The sequence below is a fragment of the Silene latifolia genome, chromosome 4 (assembly GCF_048544455.1).
Source record: "Silene latifolia isolate original U9 population chromosome 4, ASM4854445v1, whole genome shotgun sequence".
In the NCBI taxonomy this organism is placed as follows: domain Eukaryota; kingdom Viridiplantae; phylum Streptophyta; class Magnoliopsida; order Caryophyllales; family Caryophyllaceae; genus Silene; species Silene latifolia.
Window position 1 is genome coordinate 3,558,028 of NC_133529.1, and position 16,309 is coordinate 3,574,336.

Here is a 16,309-nt window from a genome sequence, read left to right on the forward strand (position 1 = left end):
TTAATAACCGCGATATATTCACAGTTGTGCTAAAAGATATTTTCTCCTCTTTCTTCTCCATTACCTTTACACCTTCACCACCTTCCATTCTTCCCCAAATCATTTCCCTCAAACCTTCACCACTTCAATTCCACAAACCTAATTGAATTATTCAACATATATCATATTTTATTTCATACATAAACCCTAATTATTAATTAAAAATCACACAAATATCCCAATAATAATGAGTTACAACCACTACGATAATCGCTACACCGACCTTTCCTCCTACCGCGAACGTCGCAGGTACCTTCTTTTTCAGATCTACTTTTTCCGTCTCGATCATTTGTTTACCTTTAATTAAAATACCGCTTCAGACGAACTTATAAACTTACTAATTTCTTCATAATCTGTGTTAATTCTAATACTATTATTATTACTTTGTTCATTTATTTATTTATTTATTATTATTTAATTGCAGTGACCTTATGGGCCCACCTCCACCAATGGTTCCCCGTCCAATAACCGGACCGCCCCCACCCACATACGCCCCGTATAGCGTCGGCCCACCTACTTATCCCGGATCCGTGTCATATAATGGGTATCCGCCATTTGAGCCTCCGCCGACCCGGAACTTCGATATGGGTCGCGGTGGCGGTGTTGGTGTTGGTAGTGGTGGTGGTGGATATAATAGGGGAGGTAGGAGTGGGGGAGGGTTTAGAAGTGGGGATCGTGCTGATGGCGGAGGTAGAGGGTTTGATTCGAGACGAGGTGGCGGAGGCGGTGGTCGAGGTGGTGGGAGAGGGTTTAGTAGTGGGGGAGGAGGTGGTGGTGGGTTTGGAAGGGGAGGGTTTAGTGGAGGGAGGGGTGGTGGTGGCGGCGGTGGAGGTAGAGGTAGAGGTGGAGGAAGAGGAGGAGGTGATGATTTGAATGGTATTTCGCTTCCTAAGCAAGAGTTTCGGAATTTGGTGACGTTTAAGAAGGATTTTTATGTTGAGTGTCCTTCGGTCCAAGCTATGTCGGATCATGAGGTTGTGGCTTATCGAGGGATGCGTGATATTACTGTTGAAGGACAGGATGTTCCTAGGCCTATCCGTATGTTTCATGAAGCGGGATTCCCTGGTATGGACTGGATTTTCTGTTGTTCGATGTGGAATTTGTTCGTTTTGTTGTTAGGATTTGGAATGTAATTGTTTGGTGATTGTGTTTTGTTGGTTTTGTAGTTTATTGTCTTGATGTTGTTGCTAAGTTGGGTTTCGTTGAGCCGACACCAATTCAGTCACAGGGCTGGCCAATGGCCCTAAAAGGTAGGGATTTGATTGGTATTGCAGAGACTGGCTCTGGGAAGACTTTGGCGTATTTGCTGCCTGCTCTTGTGCACGTCAGTGCTCAACCAAAATTGGGTCAGTTATCACTCAGTTTCGGTATAGAACTGTTGTATGTCACTATGTCCTTCCTATTCTTCAGGTTTACTGAGTTTTGTGTCATTGTGTAGAATATGGTGATGGCCCAATCGTGTTGGTATTAGCTCCAACTCGAGAACTTGCTGTGCAAATACAAGAGGAAGCTCTGAAATTCGGATCACATGCTAATGTTAGGAGCACTTGTGTGTATGGAGGTGCCCCTAAAGGACCTCAAATCCGGGATCTCAAGAGAGGTGGGACGCTATTCAGATGAATGCTGTCGTTCTTTTGTTTTTTTAATGTTATGATTGTCAAGGGGTCATTGGTTGTGATGCGGACATTTCATGCATTTCATTTCCTTATTCAGGTGTTGAAATTGTAATTGCTACGCCTGGTAGATTGATAGATATGTTGGAAGCACAACATACAAATCTGAAAAGAGTTACATATCTGGTGCTGGACGAGGCTGATAGGATGTTAGATATGGGTTTTGAACCTCAAATCAGAAATATTGTTTCCCAGGTAAATTATTTGCTGCCTTTCCGTTCTCCAGTTTCTGTTACGCATGCTGATTTGTGGTTCTGATAAGTACTTGGCCATTTGGGGTGAAAGGTTGTGATCAATTCGTGTGTTTCTTAGTTGACTATTAGTCAGACGATTTATTTGATATAGTATCAGTTATGCTTTAGAGTTAGTTCTATATTTATTCTTAGCTTCACCGGCTTTCTCTCTCTTTTTCATGTGAAATATTGTGGTATCATATCTTAGTTAGGCTACTAGTGGTCTTGCAATCTCTGTTAGATTGATTGGAATGGATTATTCAATGAGTGTGTGGAATAGCACTATGGTAGTTTGAGGGGTAACTGGTATCTCAGTTTAGTTTTAAAAGTGGCAAGGCGCACATCGAGGTGATGAGTGTTTATTAGCAACAAGGTGCCAGCTGTGAGGTGAAGGTTCACGCCTATTTCGCACGACACACATTGTTTTTACAAATATATTTGGGTGCATTTCTACCATTTTGAATTTGCACCTCACCTGATCCAATTCTCAATAAGTGTTGAACCCCTCTTATGTTTTCAACACTGCTCCCTTCGTTCTTATACGTGTGCTTTTTGTGACATGTAGATTCGACCAGATAGACAGACTTTATACTGGAGTGCTACATGGCCAAAGGAGGTGGAGTCTCTGGCCAGGAAATTTTTACGTAATCCTTACAAGGTCCGCTTTAAATCTGTTTCCAGGAGGAATTTTTGTTCATTTTCATCACAATTATGCCTTTTCAGTCTGTTCAGTGAAATCTTACCCCAAACATATATGTCATGATCTGATACGTAGGTCACTATTGGATCTGCGGAATTAAAGCCTAATCATTCTATCTGCCAAGTTATTGAAGTTATGACTGATATGGAGAAGTATAACAGGTTCAATATCTGCTTTCCCAGGCCATAACCATCTATAGTTGTATGATTTAACTGTATGTTTGTCGATTTCTCTGACACCAGTTTAATGGTTCAGGCTGATTAAGCTGCTTAAAGATGTAATGGATGGGAGCCAAATCCTCATTTTTGTAGAAACAAAAAAGGGATGTGATCAGGTCACAAGACAGTTGAGAATGGATGGATGGCCAGTTTTGGCCATTCATGGTGACAAAGAACAGTCTGAAAGAGATTGGGTCCTGGCAGAGTTTAAAAGTGGCAGAAGTCCTATAATGACTGCCACTGATGTTGCTGCGCGTGGTCTTGGTAGGATTGCTGTGTGTTAGGAGTCCTCGATAGATTTAGCTTAGGTCTTAGCTATCACTCTAAAATGCTAGGCTTGTTGGCGGGCTGCTGCCCAGTTCCTATCATACTTCTGTAATTTGGATGGATGGAGAGGGTGCACTATCGAAACCGCTGATGCATGGTTCGGGGATCGGTCAATCCTATAACCCTATAGTCCGTACTTGAAGAAGTACAGGTTGCCAGCATTCTTTACATATGAATCTGCTAGTGTTTCTGCAAACACGAATCCGCTCCCCGAACCGAATCGAATCGAACAGTGTACCATATAACACTGTACACTGTTGAAACTTGCATTGGTGCAATGTGCTTCTGGGTTGCCCTTGTCACTTCAGTTGGGGCTCAGGTTTATTACTGCTGAAGGCTGGTCTAGCAGACTTTAGCAGGCAGTGTATCGCCTGAGTCGCTCATGATATATATGGTGTTTGGGCAATACACAGAAGCATGGACATTGTATTTTGTCGGGCATTTGTGGTTAAGGATGTCTTCTAATTTTTAAGTACGATGATATGACCTACTTGAGAAGGGGACATTTCTGAAAGCTTATTATGATAGAAGTGTCTGAACTCCTGATGGTGCTCTCAAATTCTCACAAGTGTGTAGTAGAAGGCACCGTCACCCATCCACGCTTAAGGAGCTGGTAGTCATGGCAGCCCGGTTCATTGAGACAAGCTTATTCCTTTGTGGGAGATATTAGACGCTGCTGCTCCTTATCCCTATTAGGTAAAGGTGGGCACATTTCTGTGATGAATGTGTTGTCTATATTTTGATCCATGTGATCGGTTAGGTTAAGGGATAAGGGGCAATACGCTACATCCATCCAGTGAGTAATTCTAACTCACGTGTTTTTGGTTTCTTGTAGATGTCAAGGACATAAAATGTGTGGTAAATTATGATTTCCCATCAAGTCTTGAAGATTACATCCACAGAATAGGAAGAACTGGTCGCGCAGGTGCTACGGGAACTGCTTATTCATTTTTAACGCAATCTAATTCAAAGTATGCCCGAGAACTCGTTAAAATTTTGAGGGAAGCAGGGCAGGTGGTACCACCAGCCTTGTCTGCAATGGCCCAGTCCAATTTTGGAGGTAACATTCTTATTTCTTTCTGATTTTCTCGTTTTCTTCTGTTATGTTACGGAGTAATTTCTTTTCAAGAAAAATCAGAATGACTCAAATGAATAGTTGCTTACGTATTGCTGCTAATTGGTTGCCCACAAATTCTCAAACGAGAAAGTCTTACATTTTTTGTAAGCTCATATATTGGTCGTTTATTGCTTATTGCTGCTTATTGGTTGCTCTCAGGATCAGGAGGCAATTTCCGGTCAAGAGGGAGGGGAGGCTTTGGAAACAGGTCTCAGTATTCGGGATCAAATGCTGTTCCGGTTGGCCGAAAGCCTTGGTAGATCAACAACTGCAATACAATCTATCCATCCTGAAATCCAAATTGGTTTCGACATTGACCACACTACCTCTTCCTCGGTTATCCCTAGTTGTGAGATCAGCAGGTTGAATAGCCGATACTCATGCAATAGTCTTCCATTTCTGTGTGTAATTTGTGGGTTAGCGGCCAGCCCACAGCTGGCTGGTTTAAGTGATGCTGATTTGTTGGGCATTTTTGATGGCCTAAGTTGTTTTAGTGCTATATAGAGTAGATTAGAACTGGAGTCCTCTGGTAGGATTATAGGTGTTTTATGTTATTATGCACTGTACTGATTTTTGTTCTGGACGTGTTCAAATATCGAAGTTTCCTTACAGAGATCGGTTAACCACGAGGTTTGTTTATAAGAAATGTAGTTTATTTTAACCAAAGACCTGTCAAATGAGTCATTTGGGTTGGCTTGGTTGGATTAGCTGGGATTGATAAGAACTCTGCACTGCGGCGAATGACGATGATTGCGGCCTTTAGAATTGGAGTTCATTTCAGTTTTTCTCCATTTCTTTCCATTTGCACGAATAAAATAATATTTATCCATAATCCTTTTTTAACCTCTTCATTTCATTGGCCTTTAGATCGTTTCGAAACCGTTGGATAAGAAATGGAAGGAAATGGAGAGGATCCTAATGCTTAGAATTGTTACGGTTTTTGAATACGTTTCACGCATACCACCAAAATAAACCCCCTAAAATTGACGAAAAACCCTACTGAAACCAAATACTCATTTCAGACGACCATTTTCGTCTGAAATTAAGATGGATAAAATATAACCGTTTTACGCTAAATAAAATATGAATATTTCCTGATAAAAACTTACGCCAGTTTATTGTTAAAAATCGACATTTTTAGCTATAACTTTTTTTTTTTGAAATAGAAGAATAATTTCATTAATAGAACGCCATACGACACTTACAAAGAATAACCGTAATCGAAAACGAATTATAGTTATTTTCTTTTTTTAATCATTAATCAGACATTTTTTATCATAAAAAAATGACATTTTATCGTCTTAAATTAAAACCGTCTCAAGAGAGCCCCCGTCACTCCTTGAACTACATAGAAATGTTACGATGTTATGGGCTTGGGCTAACAAAAAACCCAAAACCCAATCACACCATTTCCATCAACCCTACCCTTATATAACCTCCACACACACACTCTCCAAAACCCTACTTCCTCCTTCACAAACCCTAACCACATTTCCAAACCGCCGCAAAAATGACAACAAGCCTCCGCAAAAACCGGAAGAAGCGCGGCCATGTCTCCGCAGGTCACGGGCGTATCGGAAAACACCGAAAGCATCCCGGAGGAAGAGGAAACGCAGGAGGAATGCACCATCATCGTATCCTCTTCGACAAATATCATCCAGGGTATTTTGGTAAAGTTGGTATGAGATATTTTCATCGTCTTCGTAACAAATTCCATTGTCCTACTGTTAATCTTGATAAGATCTGGTCTATGATTCCTGAAGATGTAAGGGAGAAGGCTGTGAAAGAGGGGAAAGCGCCTGTTGTTGATGTGACGCAGTTTGGGTATTTTAAGGTACTTGGGAAGGGTGTGCTTCCCGAGGGAAGGAGTGTTGTTGTTAAGAGTAAGTTGATTAGTAAGATTGCTGAGAAGAAGATTAAGGAATCTGGTGGTGCTGTTCTTCTTACTGCTTGATTTTAATCGCAAGGTTTAATTTTATCAAGGATTATTGTTGTTTTTGTTATAGTTTTGTATTTCAAATGTTTTGTTTTGGTATCTTTTTGAATCTTATGGATTTATTGTTGGATTTCAGATTATTATTCTGTTGTTTATGGTTTGTTTTGATATTCGCCCTCCGTTCCAATCATTTGTTTACGAATCAAAGGTAAACAAATGATAGGAATTAAGGGTTGCATTTGGTTGGATTTCAGATTATTATTCTGTTGTTTATGGTTTGGATTTAGTATTGCTATGTTGGTATTGTGTTTATGATGTTTAGGATGTTCTCCCTCCGTTACGATCATTTGTTTACGAATCAAAGGTAAACAAATGATTGGAACGAAGGGTTGCAGGGTTGCATTTGATTAGAAATGTGCGTTAGTTGATAGCTTTGGTGGTTAAGTAGATAAATCTAGGGATTGTGTAGTTGATTGGTTTGGTTGATGGGGTGTTGTTTTAGGCGTTTATTGGTTATTGGTCTCTCGCTCACTCGTCATCCATGTAGCGAGTTTTATGTTGGTTCTACAAATTTGGGCTTATCTTATGGGGTATACTTGTGTACTCTGTTAGACTGTTTGGAGTGGTCATGAGCTGTTGTAGTTTTCCTGGATTAGGTTTTGAAACCGAAGGAGTTTTTCTAAAATGTGGCTTAGATACGGGGATTAGTATATTTTAAAATGTAGACGGAATATTGTAAAGGGGAATGCAAAGATTTATAGCTCATATATTATAGTCTTTCGCTACTTTTGTTATGAAAGCCTTTCTTTCTCGTCCCCTAGGAAACATTTTGAGTTTGGAGTCCTTGAAATGTTGGTGTGTTATGCTGTATCAGCTACTATTGTTGGATTTCAGATCGTTCATCATTTGTTCCCGTTTTCAATTCTTTGTCAGTCGAGGGTGTTTTAATTATAAGTGAACAAATGATCGGGACTTGGAGTATTTTGTTTTTGATGATGGGTTAGAGTTGAAATAATTGTGTTGTTTATATTACTCTGTGCATTGTTAGGAAATGACATTAGCTGGTGTTTTTAGTCATTTGAGTGCATTTTGATCTGGTTTATTGGTTGGTTACTTGTCCAAACGACGTATTTTCTCCGTAATAGTTATGTCTTTAGTAGTTGGGATTAGGTTTTTAATTGAGGCTCTAGGCACTCATCCAAGTGGTATGATTGTCATGAGACTCCTGACTATTAATTTGTAGACACCAGGATTCGGTTGTAAAATGAGGATCTGCAGCTTGGGTATGTGGACCTTTCTTGAAAGGTATACTTGTATATGTATATACATGAAGTTGTATTAGATTATGTGAAGTACTTCTCCTCTATATTTGTCATACATCCCTATCATTTGATGAGTCAACGTTATATACCTTATGGTAGTCTATGCGATTGAGGGATAATGGGACGCTAAGGATAAGCTTTTTCTCTTCATTATGTGTTTTGTTTCTTGACTCGAACATAGAATTCTTGTTGCTTTCTCTGCGATCATTCAGTAGTTTCGTGCTTGTTATGTTAAGAGGGTTTGGATTAAATGAGCAATTGTGGCCATGCATTACTATTGCAGTACTGCATTATCGGGAAGAATGTAAAACACTTTTAACAGCAAATTTCAATTGCTTTCTGAGAAAGTTGGTGTAGACATTGGTTGTGCTGTGCTCTTTAAGGGCATCAACAATAGAGGTTTGTCAACAAAGGTTTGTGTACTTTTTAGAGGTTTGTTGACAAACCTCTCTATTGTTGGAGATGGGGTTTGAGGTTCATCCATAGGAATGGTTACACATTTGTATACGGGTTTGTTGATTGACATGGCAAGTGGTCCCCTAAAAGTTAGTATATTTTTATTCTCCAACAACATATATATATGAGGGAAAAAAATGGGTAATTTTATGTGGGTCCTATGACGATATGAACCTTGAAAAGGTTTGTCTATTGTTGTATATGGGTTTGTTAATGGAGAGGTTTGTTAAATTGATGATTTGTCATGTGACAAACCTCTTTAGAGGTTCATCTATTGTGGATGCCCTAAGTCACTGAGAAGATGAGGGTCTTTTGGTAAACTTGAAGTTGACGACACTGGGGCTGGGGAAATAGAAAGGAGATTAAAGTGTTGCGGTGTTCATGCTTCTTGTTTTAGTATTGGTTTGTTACTTGTTAGTAGGGCTCTGAAATCTTAGAAAAACCGTGTAGTCGACCCGAGTCCCTTTGATTTGCTGTTTATCTCGCATTTGATGCTGAATCTATCTACACTTATAGGTAGATTTCGTGAAAATGTCGTAAGAGTCTATCAGCACGTTGCACGATTGCCCTGTTGCACACTTTGGTGGTCACCTTTTCTTGTACTGAAAGACATTTTGTTTTATGGCTGCTAAGCTCGAGTCTTGTTTTTTTTATTTTGCTCCTCCAATTGTTGCCGCTGTTATGAATATTTGTTTAAATATCGTATTTTCTGTTTTATTTCTTTGCGCTCAACTTTCTGCTCCTGCGATTGTTGCATTTGTTGTGAATGTAGAGGAGTTATAGTTATTTCAGACTCCATATTTCAGTCTTTACTGTGCTTTGCTGCCTTCAGTAAGTGTTTTCGAGAATTGTAGCTCTGTTCACAGTTTAGGGACAATGGCATGTCCATATAGCATATTAGCACTCCCTTCCATTTAAAGATATATCGATCTTGACTTTGTGTTTTGCTCCTTAACATACGACTTGTGGCCATCTGGGATAAAATGATTGTCTGTATTACACCAGTTGAGTAGTAGCAAGATTGATTGTAATCCCACAACGATGTCTGATAGGTCGGTGAATAGAGTTATTATCGATGCCACCCAAGGCATTCTGGTCGTTAAATCACTAATTGACACAGTTTTCGATCCAGGCTTTTGTAATTCAATTTGAATCCTGGAGAGCATATATTTTTTTTTTCGATTTCTGTTCATCTGGGGGTAAAATGATAGTGTCCATATTACAAAAATCGAGTCGTTCCTAGATTGATTGTTATTGTCAAATACTAAGTCTGATACGACTGAACGACGAATTATTATCGCTGTCACAGTGTCACCTTACGGCTTCTGCAATTTGATATGAATTGTGGAAAGCATATATTATTTCTTTGGCACAATGATTTCTCTGTTCCGGTATGTAAATTCAAATTACTTCCTATTCACAGCGAGTAATTTAAGGGTAAAACAATCTGTGTAATGATACAAGTGTTTACTCACTACTTTCGTTGTTAATCAGACTAGCTTTGATAGTTTTATTATTAAGAGCATATCCAACCATGAGGAAGAGAGACGCGAAAAACTGAGGATGTGAAAAAATGGTTGTCCAATGATGATTTTGCTTAGGCGTTAATTCGAGGATGAAAACGTTGTGCGAATTGTCAAGGATGAAAACGCTGCGTGAGAATGGGCCCCATAGTATGTACAACCTGCTTTCTTAGACCATCCCCAAGCAGTGGTCGCGCTAACTAGGTCGCGACCCGATTTTACTCTTAATCCTACCTTATTAACCTTGACCCATTTTCACCCTTCCAAGCAGAAGGTCGCGACCTAGGTCATCAACCCAATCATTATTCACCTTACAACATTCCCAATCATTGTTTTTTTATTGTTTTATAATTGTTCAACCAATAAGAAATTGACACGTAGAAGGTCAATAAAACCTCTCTTTTGATCAACCTTGGTCACAAATTGACCAACCTTGGTCACAAATTGACCATTTCTTGTTTTTGGTCACAAATTAACCACCCTTGGTCACACATTAACAATACTAATTACTTGATTAACCGTGATCAAGCAAGGTCATGACCAAGCAATTGACCTTGCTTTGGGATAGTCTTAGGGAAAATTTGTGATTCATCAACATAGAGTGCTTGCAGATGCAAATTATTTGGCCACCATTCCTTATTTTTACCAATAATTTAAATGTAATTTTTTTTTTGAAAAAAAAAATTAAACCATAATTTCTATCTTTTTTTTTATCTACAAATAGGTAGTAATATTGATATATATCATCATAATTTGAATAGTTAATATATTCATCAATATAATTTTTTTTTTAAGAAAACAATGTCTTGTCTTTTTTCTATAATAAAACCGAAGTCGATAAATTATCGAGTTGAAAACCCCTCAACTCGAACAAATTACGAAAATAGATTTTTAATGTAAAATGTGTGGGGTATATTAAGATAAGAGAGATAATGATGAAAGAGAGTGATGAGGAATAACTGTAAATTATTGTTGAAGGTGTAAAATTGAAAAGTTGAGGAATAATGAGGTGGATGAGTAAGAAATAATAAGAGAGAGTGTGATGAGGAAGAGAATGGCTCATGGTTGGAGATGGTCTAAGTGCATATCGGAGAGACGGAGACATTAGGGTCACATTTTTCTTGGGTCGAATCAAAGGCTATGAAATACTCTGCGCCTTTCATTTTTTTGGTTGAAATAACGGTAAAATTTAGTTAATTTTTTTTCCAGATATTCCATATTTGTCTTCAGTTTATTTCGATCGAGTTCAAAATTAGGTTGAAGATTGCAATATTACCTGTAATAATGATAATTTTGATTCACTTTTTGAATTTGGGTTTTGGTAACAAGAGTTTCCTTTAGGGCGTGTTTGGATAGAAGGATTTGGAGGGAAAGGAAGGGGAGGAAAAGGGAGGGATGATAAATCCTTTGTTTGGTTAGCAAAATTGAGATGAAGGGATTTTGAGGGGAGAGAAAATGGATCCCTCCATTTCCTCCTCTGCCCAAATTATTTCTCTCCAACAAAGACAAGATTTGGAGGAAAATGATCTCCTCCATTCTCCTCCCTTCCATCCCTTTCTCTTCCTCTTCTCCTCCCCTTTTCCTCCACTTTTGCTTTATCCAAACACACCAAGGGTGTGTTTGGATAGCAAAAGTGGAAAAGAAGGGGAGAAGAAGAGGAGAAAAAAGGAGAGAAGGGAAGGGGGAATGGGGTGTGGTTGTTTGGATACAATTTCCTCCCAAATCTTGCTTATATTGTGGAGAGATTTTGTTTTCTTGGAGGAGGAAAATGGATCCTCCAAATCTTTCCCCCTCCATTTCTCTCCACCCTTATTTGCTATCCAAACAAGGGAATTTAAATCCCTCACTCTCCCTCCCTTTCTTTTCCCTCCAAATCCCTCAATCCAAACACACCCTTAACCTTTACTCGTGAAAGTACAGAAATATCAACGGTTGTCGACTCGATTACTCGAATTCAGAAAAGCACCAAATTTTTCCCAAGGATGGAAACAAAGCCAAAACAATTCCATTCAGGGTGCTGTGGTTTTTCTCAGCTTCAATTCCTTCTACCAAAACTCGATTACTCGAATCCAGAAAAACACCAATTTTTCCCAAGGTTAGAAACAATACCAAAACTACTCCATTCAGAGCACTATGGTTTTTTTCAGCTTCAATTCATTTTACCAAGTAACCAAAATATCGGTATTTTCGACCTTGAAAATGGTAATGGCACCTCCGTCACGCAAGCGAAAAAAAAGGCATACTTCCTCAGTTCCTCTTCTAGACACTGCTGTTAATGTCATATAAGTCATTGATTTAATGTAAATATGTGCCGTCTAAATGAAGTTACTTGTAGTATTATTTTGTGTATAATGACTCGAAAAGTCGAGTAATCATTGATTAATTGGTCATTACTGGAGAAAGCAACCTTACTTAACCCCCTACATCTGCATCTGGCATTAACCCCTACATCTGCATCTGGCATTAAACATTAAGCCAAGCTGACACTTCTCCCATTAAATTATGCAACGGGCCTGAGCCGCACCCAAATGAAGGAGAGAGAGTCCGCTTCATAAGGTCAAGAAGGTTTCACTCTAAAACCAATTGGCAATAGAGGGAGTAGCTCATTGCCTTATAAAGTGATAACTCCTCTCCTCTTTTATCAATGTGAGACACTCACATGTGGGAATATATGGGTGGTTTTCTTCACACTCCCCCCTCACATGTGAGGCCCATTTAAATTTAAATCGGTCCGGGGGGCAACTAGGCCTCTCTTCCAGCCGTCAAAGCAAACCGTGTTATTTTCCAACGGTTGCGAATAATAAGTCCAGTTAATTAATTCATCATACCCAGGATAATAACCGTGGACTCTGATACCATGATAAGATTAAAGGAATGTTGGAAATGTGTTGTTGTGTTATTGATATGAGTAGAATGATCGGTATTTATAATACCTTACAAGAAATCCTAAGCACTATTAAAACCCTAGAGACAGCCACCGTGACGTAGCCGTCACTACTAAACCCTAATGGACCTAATATCCTAATATTACCTTTATTGGATTTTCCTTGTTGATTTGTCGTCCGAGTTTTAAATAACATTTAATCACGATTTCGTTCTCATATTAATGACCCTTACTCTTATTGAACAATTTTATTATTACTTCTACATTTCTTCTACTAAGGAAATATTTCTTTCCGTGTCCAAAGGGAAGTCTACGTACATCCGACCTCCCTGCCTTGCGTTGAGGCGGGCGCCACTGATCACGGTTTAAATTGAATTGAGACTTCTTGTATTATGAGATTATATGGATTGCATTCACATTTTAAGGGTTAAGTATATGTTTTTGTCCTTGCACATCTTCAATTTTCCATGTATGAATGAAATCAATGGGACCTTCACTAGACAAGAAATTTGCTTTCTAGGAAGTACACTTCATAAAAGAAAAGTGACAGAAAGGAAAAATGGTTTTTTTTCCGGCCCCACAACTTGGTTACGTAGTAAACGAAAAAAGTTACCGAGTATTACTTACCCATCTTACCGTTTTTTCTATGCTGTATTGTTCTTCTAAACTAAAACTCTCTAAACTGAACTGAAATAATTGGACTTGGGACTTCTGAACCTGAACTGAAATTAGTCCGAAGAACATGGCCTAAGTGTATCTGTGTATGTCACCTATATAGTACACGACTTTTTCCTCGAGATAAGCATTTAAACCTAAACGGATGAATTCTGCATTTTTTTTAAGAAATGGAGAGAATTTTGATTCGGAAATAAATTACCCTTATGAATAAGGACAGTGATAGGGCGTCACCGGGTGACGTCCAAATTGGGTGCCACCCTCTCACCTGCATTCTTAATTGAAGGGGTTCTCACTCACCCCATGTAAAAGGGTGACGCCCAAATTGAGTTCCACCCGGTCACACCCTTCATTTTCCTATGAATAACAACAAATGAGGAGAAACAAAGAGAGAATGACCCACAAAACAAGTTTTGCTTTCATATTAATTTCAATATTTGATACTGTACAGTGTACAAGAGACATCAGCAACACTATTCTATTCATCATCTCTTCCATGGAAAAATAATGCACACACAACTCAGAAAGATACCTGGACTAATAACACTTTCTGACCATCACACATCAAAATCAACAAAAAGAAAATAAATCCCACCAAACTGAAAAAGAAATTAATAATTAAAAACATTTTTTTTTTCAAAAAAAAAAAAAACTCAATTTTCTTACCTTTACATGATCATTGTTTTTCTCTATACATGAACATGTCAAAATTACCAGTACCACCAGGACTACCAGCAGCTGCTGCTAGTTCTTCCGACAGCGAAAGCGATTTAAACTGTTCTTCCTCCCATGAACTTGGTTGTTGTTGATCAATACTTTCTTCCATCTTAATTAACCCATAATTATTGTTATTAAATGGGTATTGAAAGAATTCTGATTCCAACTTGGTTGTTTCAGGATTCTCCCAGGAAAAACTTGCATTCCTGCTGATATTATTCATCATATTGTTGTTATTATTATTAGAACTGCTGCTTGAACATTCTTTTCCTTCACTGAATATAAGCGATTCCGAAAAACAGTAACTCTGAGAAGCATCATTAGAAGGTTCAAGGACATTGAACTGGTTGTTTAAGAATGATGACAGTGCATTGCTGAATATTGATGTATTGTTGTCTGCAGGGTAAGGAGTATAAGGTTGATGTTCCGAGTTTACGGTTTCTTGAGCAATGTTGTGATCTTCTGAAGAATTATTTGATTGGAATTGAGGTGTGTCAAGGGGTTCATGAGTTTGTGGATCAATCCCTTGTTTCATTAGTTTCTTCTTTAGAGACGAGTTCCATAAATTCTTTATCTCGTTATCTGTTCTTCCTGGTAATTGCGCTGCTATCTGTGCCCACCTATACAAAATCCAACACAATCAACCGGTGGTATTTATGATCTGGGTCCGAACCCTTTAGCATTAAATTGCTCTTGACTACTCTCTACTCACAAAAGAGTTCCGAGTCAATGAGGTCTTAGTCTGGTGGTTAAATTTGTCGACAGGGGTAATTAGGGAACAATATTTTACCTATTTCCTAGAAGTTGGTGAAGATTAATGATAAGATTCTCTTCCTCTTGGGAGAACATTCCTCTCTTGAGATCAGGCCTTAGATAATTAATCCATCTCAACCTACAACTCTTTCCACATCTTTGTAACCCTGCATTTCCACATAAATTACCAAAATTATATTAACAAAAAAAAAAAAAAAAAAAAAGAAAAAAAGAAAAAGAAAACTGAAATAAGACTCTAGGTGAATATTAAACAAGTTCAATATACAGTAAAATGATACCGAACAGGTCTTAGCCTAGTGGTTCGAAAATAAAAACATACAATGAAATGATCAAGGAAGTAAAGATACCAGCAAGCTTAGGAACAGAACTCCAGCAGCCGACACCGAACCGAGTAATGTAATTGAAAAGCTTCTCATCTTCTTCAGGAGACCATAATCCTTTCCTCAACTTTTGCTTTGCACAGCTAGAGTTGCGCCCCATTGTATGATAATTTTTTGTTTAATGGGATAATATATATGAAATAAAATAAATAAATAAAGTACAACACATAAAAAATAAGGAGCTTAGCTTGCTCTTTTGAGTAAAAATGTAGGAAGGCTAGAGACACATGGCAAGTTTTGTAGACTTATATATAGACATATTTATCGGGAATCTGTATAATTGAAGATGTCTTAGTCTGGTGGTTAAAACGTCGTTACTCCCTGTATTGTATTGCCGTGTGGCACATTTGAACAAAAAAAATTGAGAATTTACATAGAATGTATTTTTTTTTTTTTTTTTTTTTTTTTTTTTGTAGTGAATGCCAAAAAAAAAAGATTTAAGTCATACTTAGAATTCAAGTTAAGGAAATGAAGAAGAAAAGAGAGAAAGAGAGATAAAGGAGGTGAAGTAATCAAGTGAGTTTTACGCAAAAGTGGCTGCCTATTATTTCATAGGAACTGCTGGATTGGGTTCTAAGGTATCTCTTTCCCTTCTTCATTAATCAATCAATTACACTAATTAATACTAGCTAGTCACAAATTACAGAAGAAGACATTTTTACACTGTGAAACGTCCTTTTGTATAAAAAACAACTGATTATTTTAGATGACGAAGGAATTCGTAACCACTTTTTTGGTAAACACCGGTTAAATTTCTGAGTATAATAGCCCGCAAATAACGTATATCAGGTAAATGGATAATTTTTATAAAAATAGAAAGTTTAATCCTTGTATAAAAAACCCCACAAAATCTCATTTGTGACGGTATGTATCTGTCACTTTGGAGTGACGGATACCATTTTCTCTCACAAATAACCCAAATAGAGGAGAGAGGGAAGCACATGGAGGTGCCCCCACCCTGTCCCCCCTATTCGTTTTGTGAGTGGCATTACCCGTCACTTGCTCCGACCCGTATTCAGTAAGACTAATTGAAAAAACCCTGCATGTAATCTTACCTTGCCCAGTATATCTCAGAGTTTTAACACTTCTACATTTTCAGGGCTTTAATACAAGACTAGTTTTACTCCCGTGCAAAAAAAAATGCACGGGTCGATTTTAACTTATCATATACTGACCTTGTATAGTTGTATGAATATAATTAGATATAATATTATTTTATCAACAATTGAATAAAAAAAATATGAATTGAAGAATTTGTTAGAAATTTTAATTAATTGTTATTAAGATCATGGGTAGACCCCACATTAAAAAATTACTTTTTTACCCCTAAAACCA

The 16,309-nt window shown here is 38.0% G+C and overlaps 3 protein-coding genes across 5 annotated transcripts; 2 read left to right on the forward strand and 1 right to left on the reverse strand.

The window, feature by feature from the left end:
- On the forward strand, positions 1 to 4,933 carry LOC141652601 (DEAD-box ATP-dependent RNA helicase 20-like). Of its 3 annotated transcripts, none has more exons than XM_074460137.1 (10): positions 1 to 288; positions 464 to 1,104; positions 1,206 to 1,385; positions 1,478 to 1,639; positions 1,753 to 1,907; positions 2,511 to 2,603; positions 2,721 to 2,806; positions 2,901 to 3,127; positions 4,026 to 4,250; positions 4,467 to 4,933. In XM_074460137.1, exons 1-10 carry the CDS (start codon positions 227 to 229, stop codon positions 4,565 to 4,567), a joined length of 1,932 nt encoding a protein of 643 aa, XP_074316238.1. In that variant the 5' UTR covers positions 1 to 226; the 3' UTR covers positions 4,568 to 4,933. The 3 variants fall into 3 exon arrangements, 1 of the variants encoding a protein (XP_074316238.1); XR_012547222.1 differs by having other exon boundaries at positions 3 to 288; positions 2,901 to 3,892; XR_012547223.1 differs by having other exon boundaries at positions 3 to 288; positions 2,901 to 3,886.
- An 819-nt stretch (positions 4,934 to 5,752) lies between these two features.
- Positions 5,753 to 6,380, forward strand: LOC141652603 (large ribosomal subunit protein uL15x-like). The gene has a single exon (XM_074460139.1). The coding sequence runs from the start codon at positions 5,818 to 5,820 to the stop codon at positions 6,259 to 6,261; it is 444 nt and encodes a 147-aa protein (XP_074316240.1). The 5' UTR covers positions 5,753 to 5,817; the 3' UTR covers positions 6,262 to 6,380.
- Positions 6,381 to 13,500: 7,120 nt separating this feature from the next.
- LOC141652602 (myb-related protein 308-like) lies at positions 13,501 to 15,484 on the reverse strand. Its single transcript, XM_074460138.1, has 3 exons — positions 14,942 to 15,484; positions 14,611 to 14,740; positions 13,501 to 14,440 (listed from the first exon to the last, which is right to left on the reverse strand). The coding sequence occupies exons 1-3, from the start codon at positions 15,072 to 15,074 to the stop codon at positions 13,780 to 13,782; spliced, it is 924 nt and encodes a 307-aa protein (XP_074316239.1). The 5' UTR covers positions 15,075 to 15,484; the 3' UTR covers positions 13,501 to 13,779.
- Positions 15,485 to 16,309: the final 825 nt, after the last annotated feature.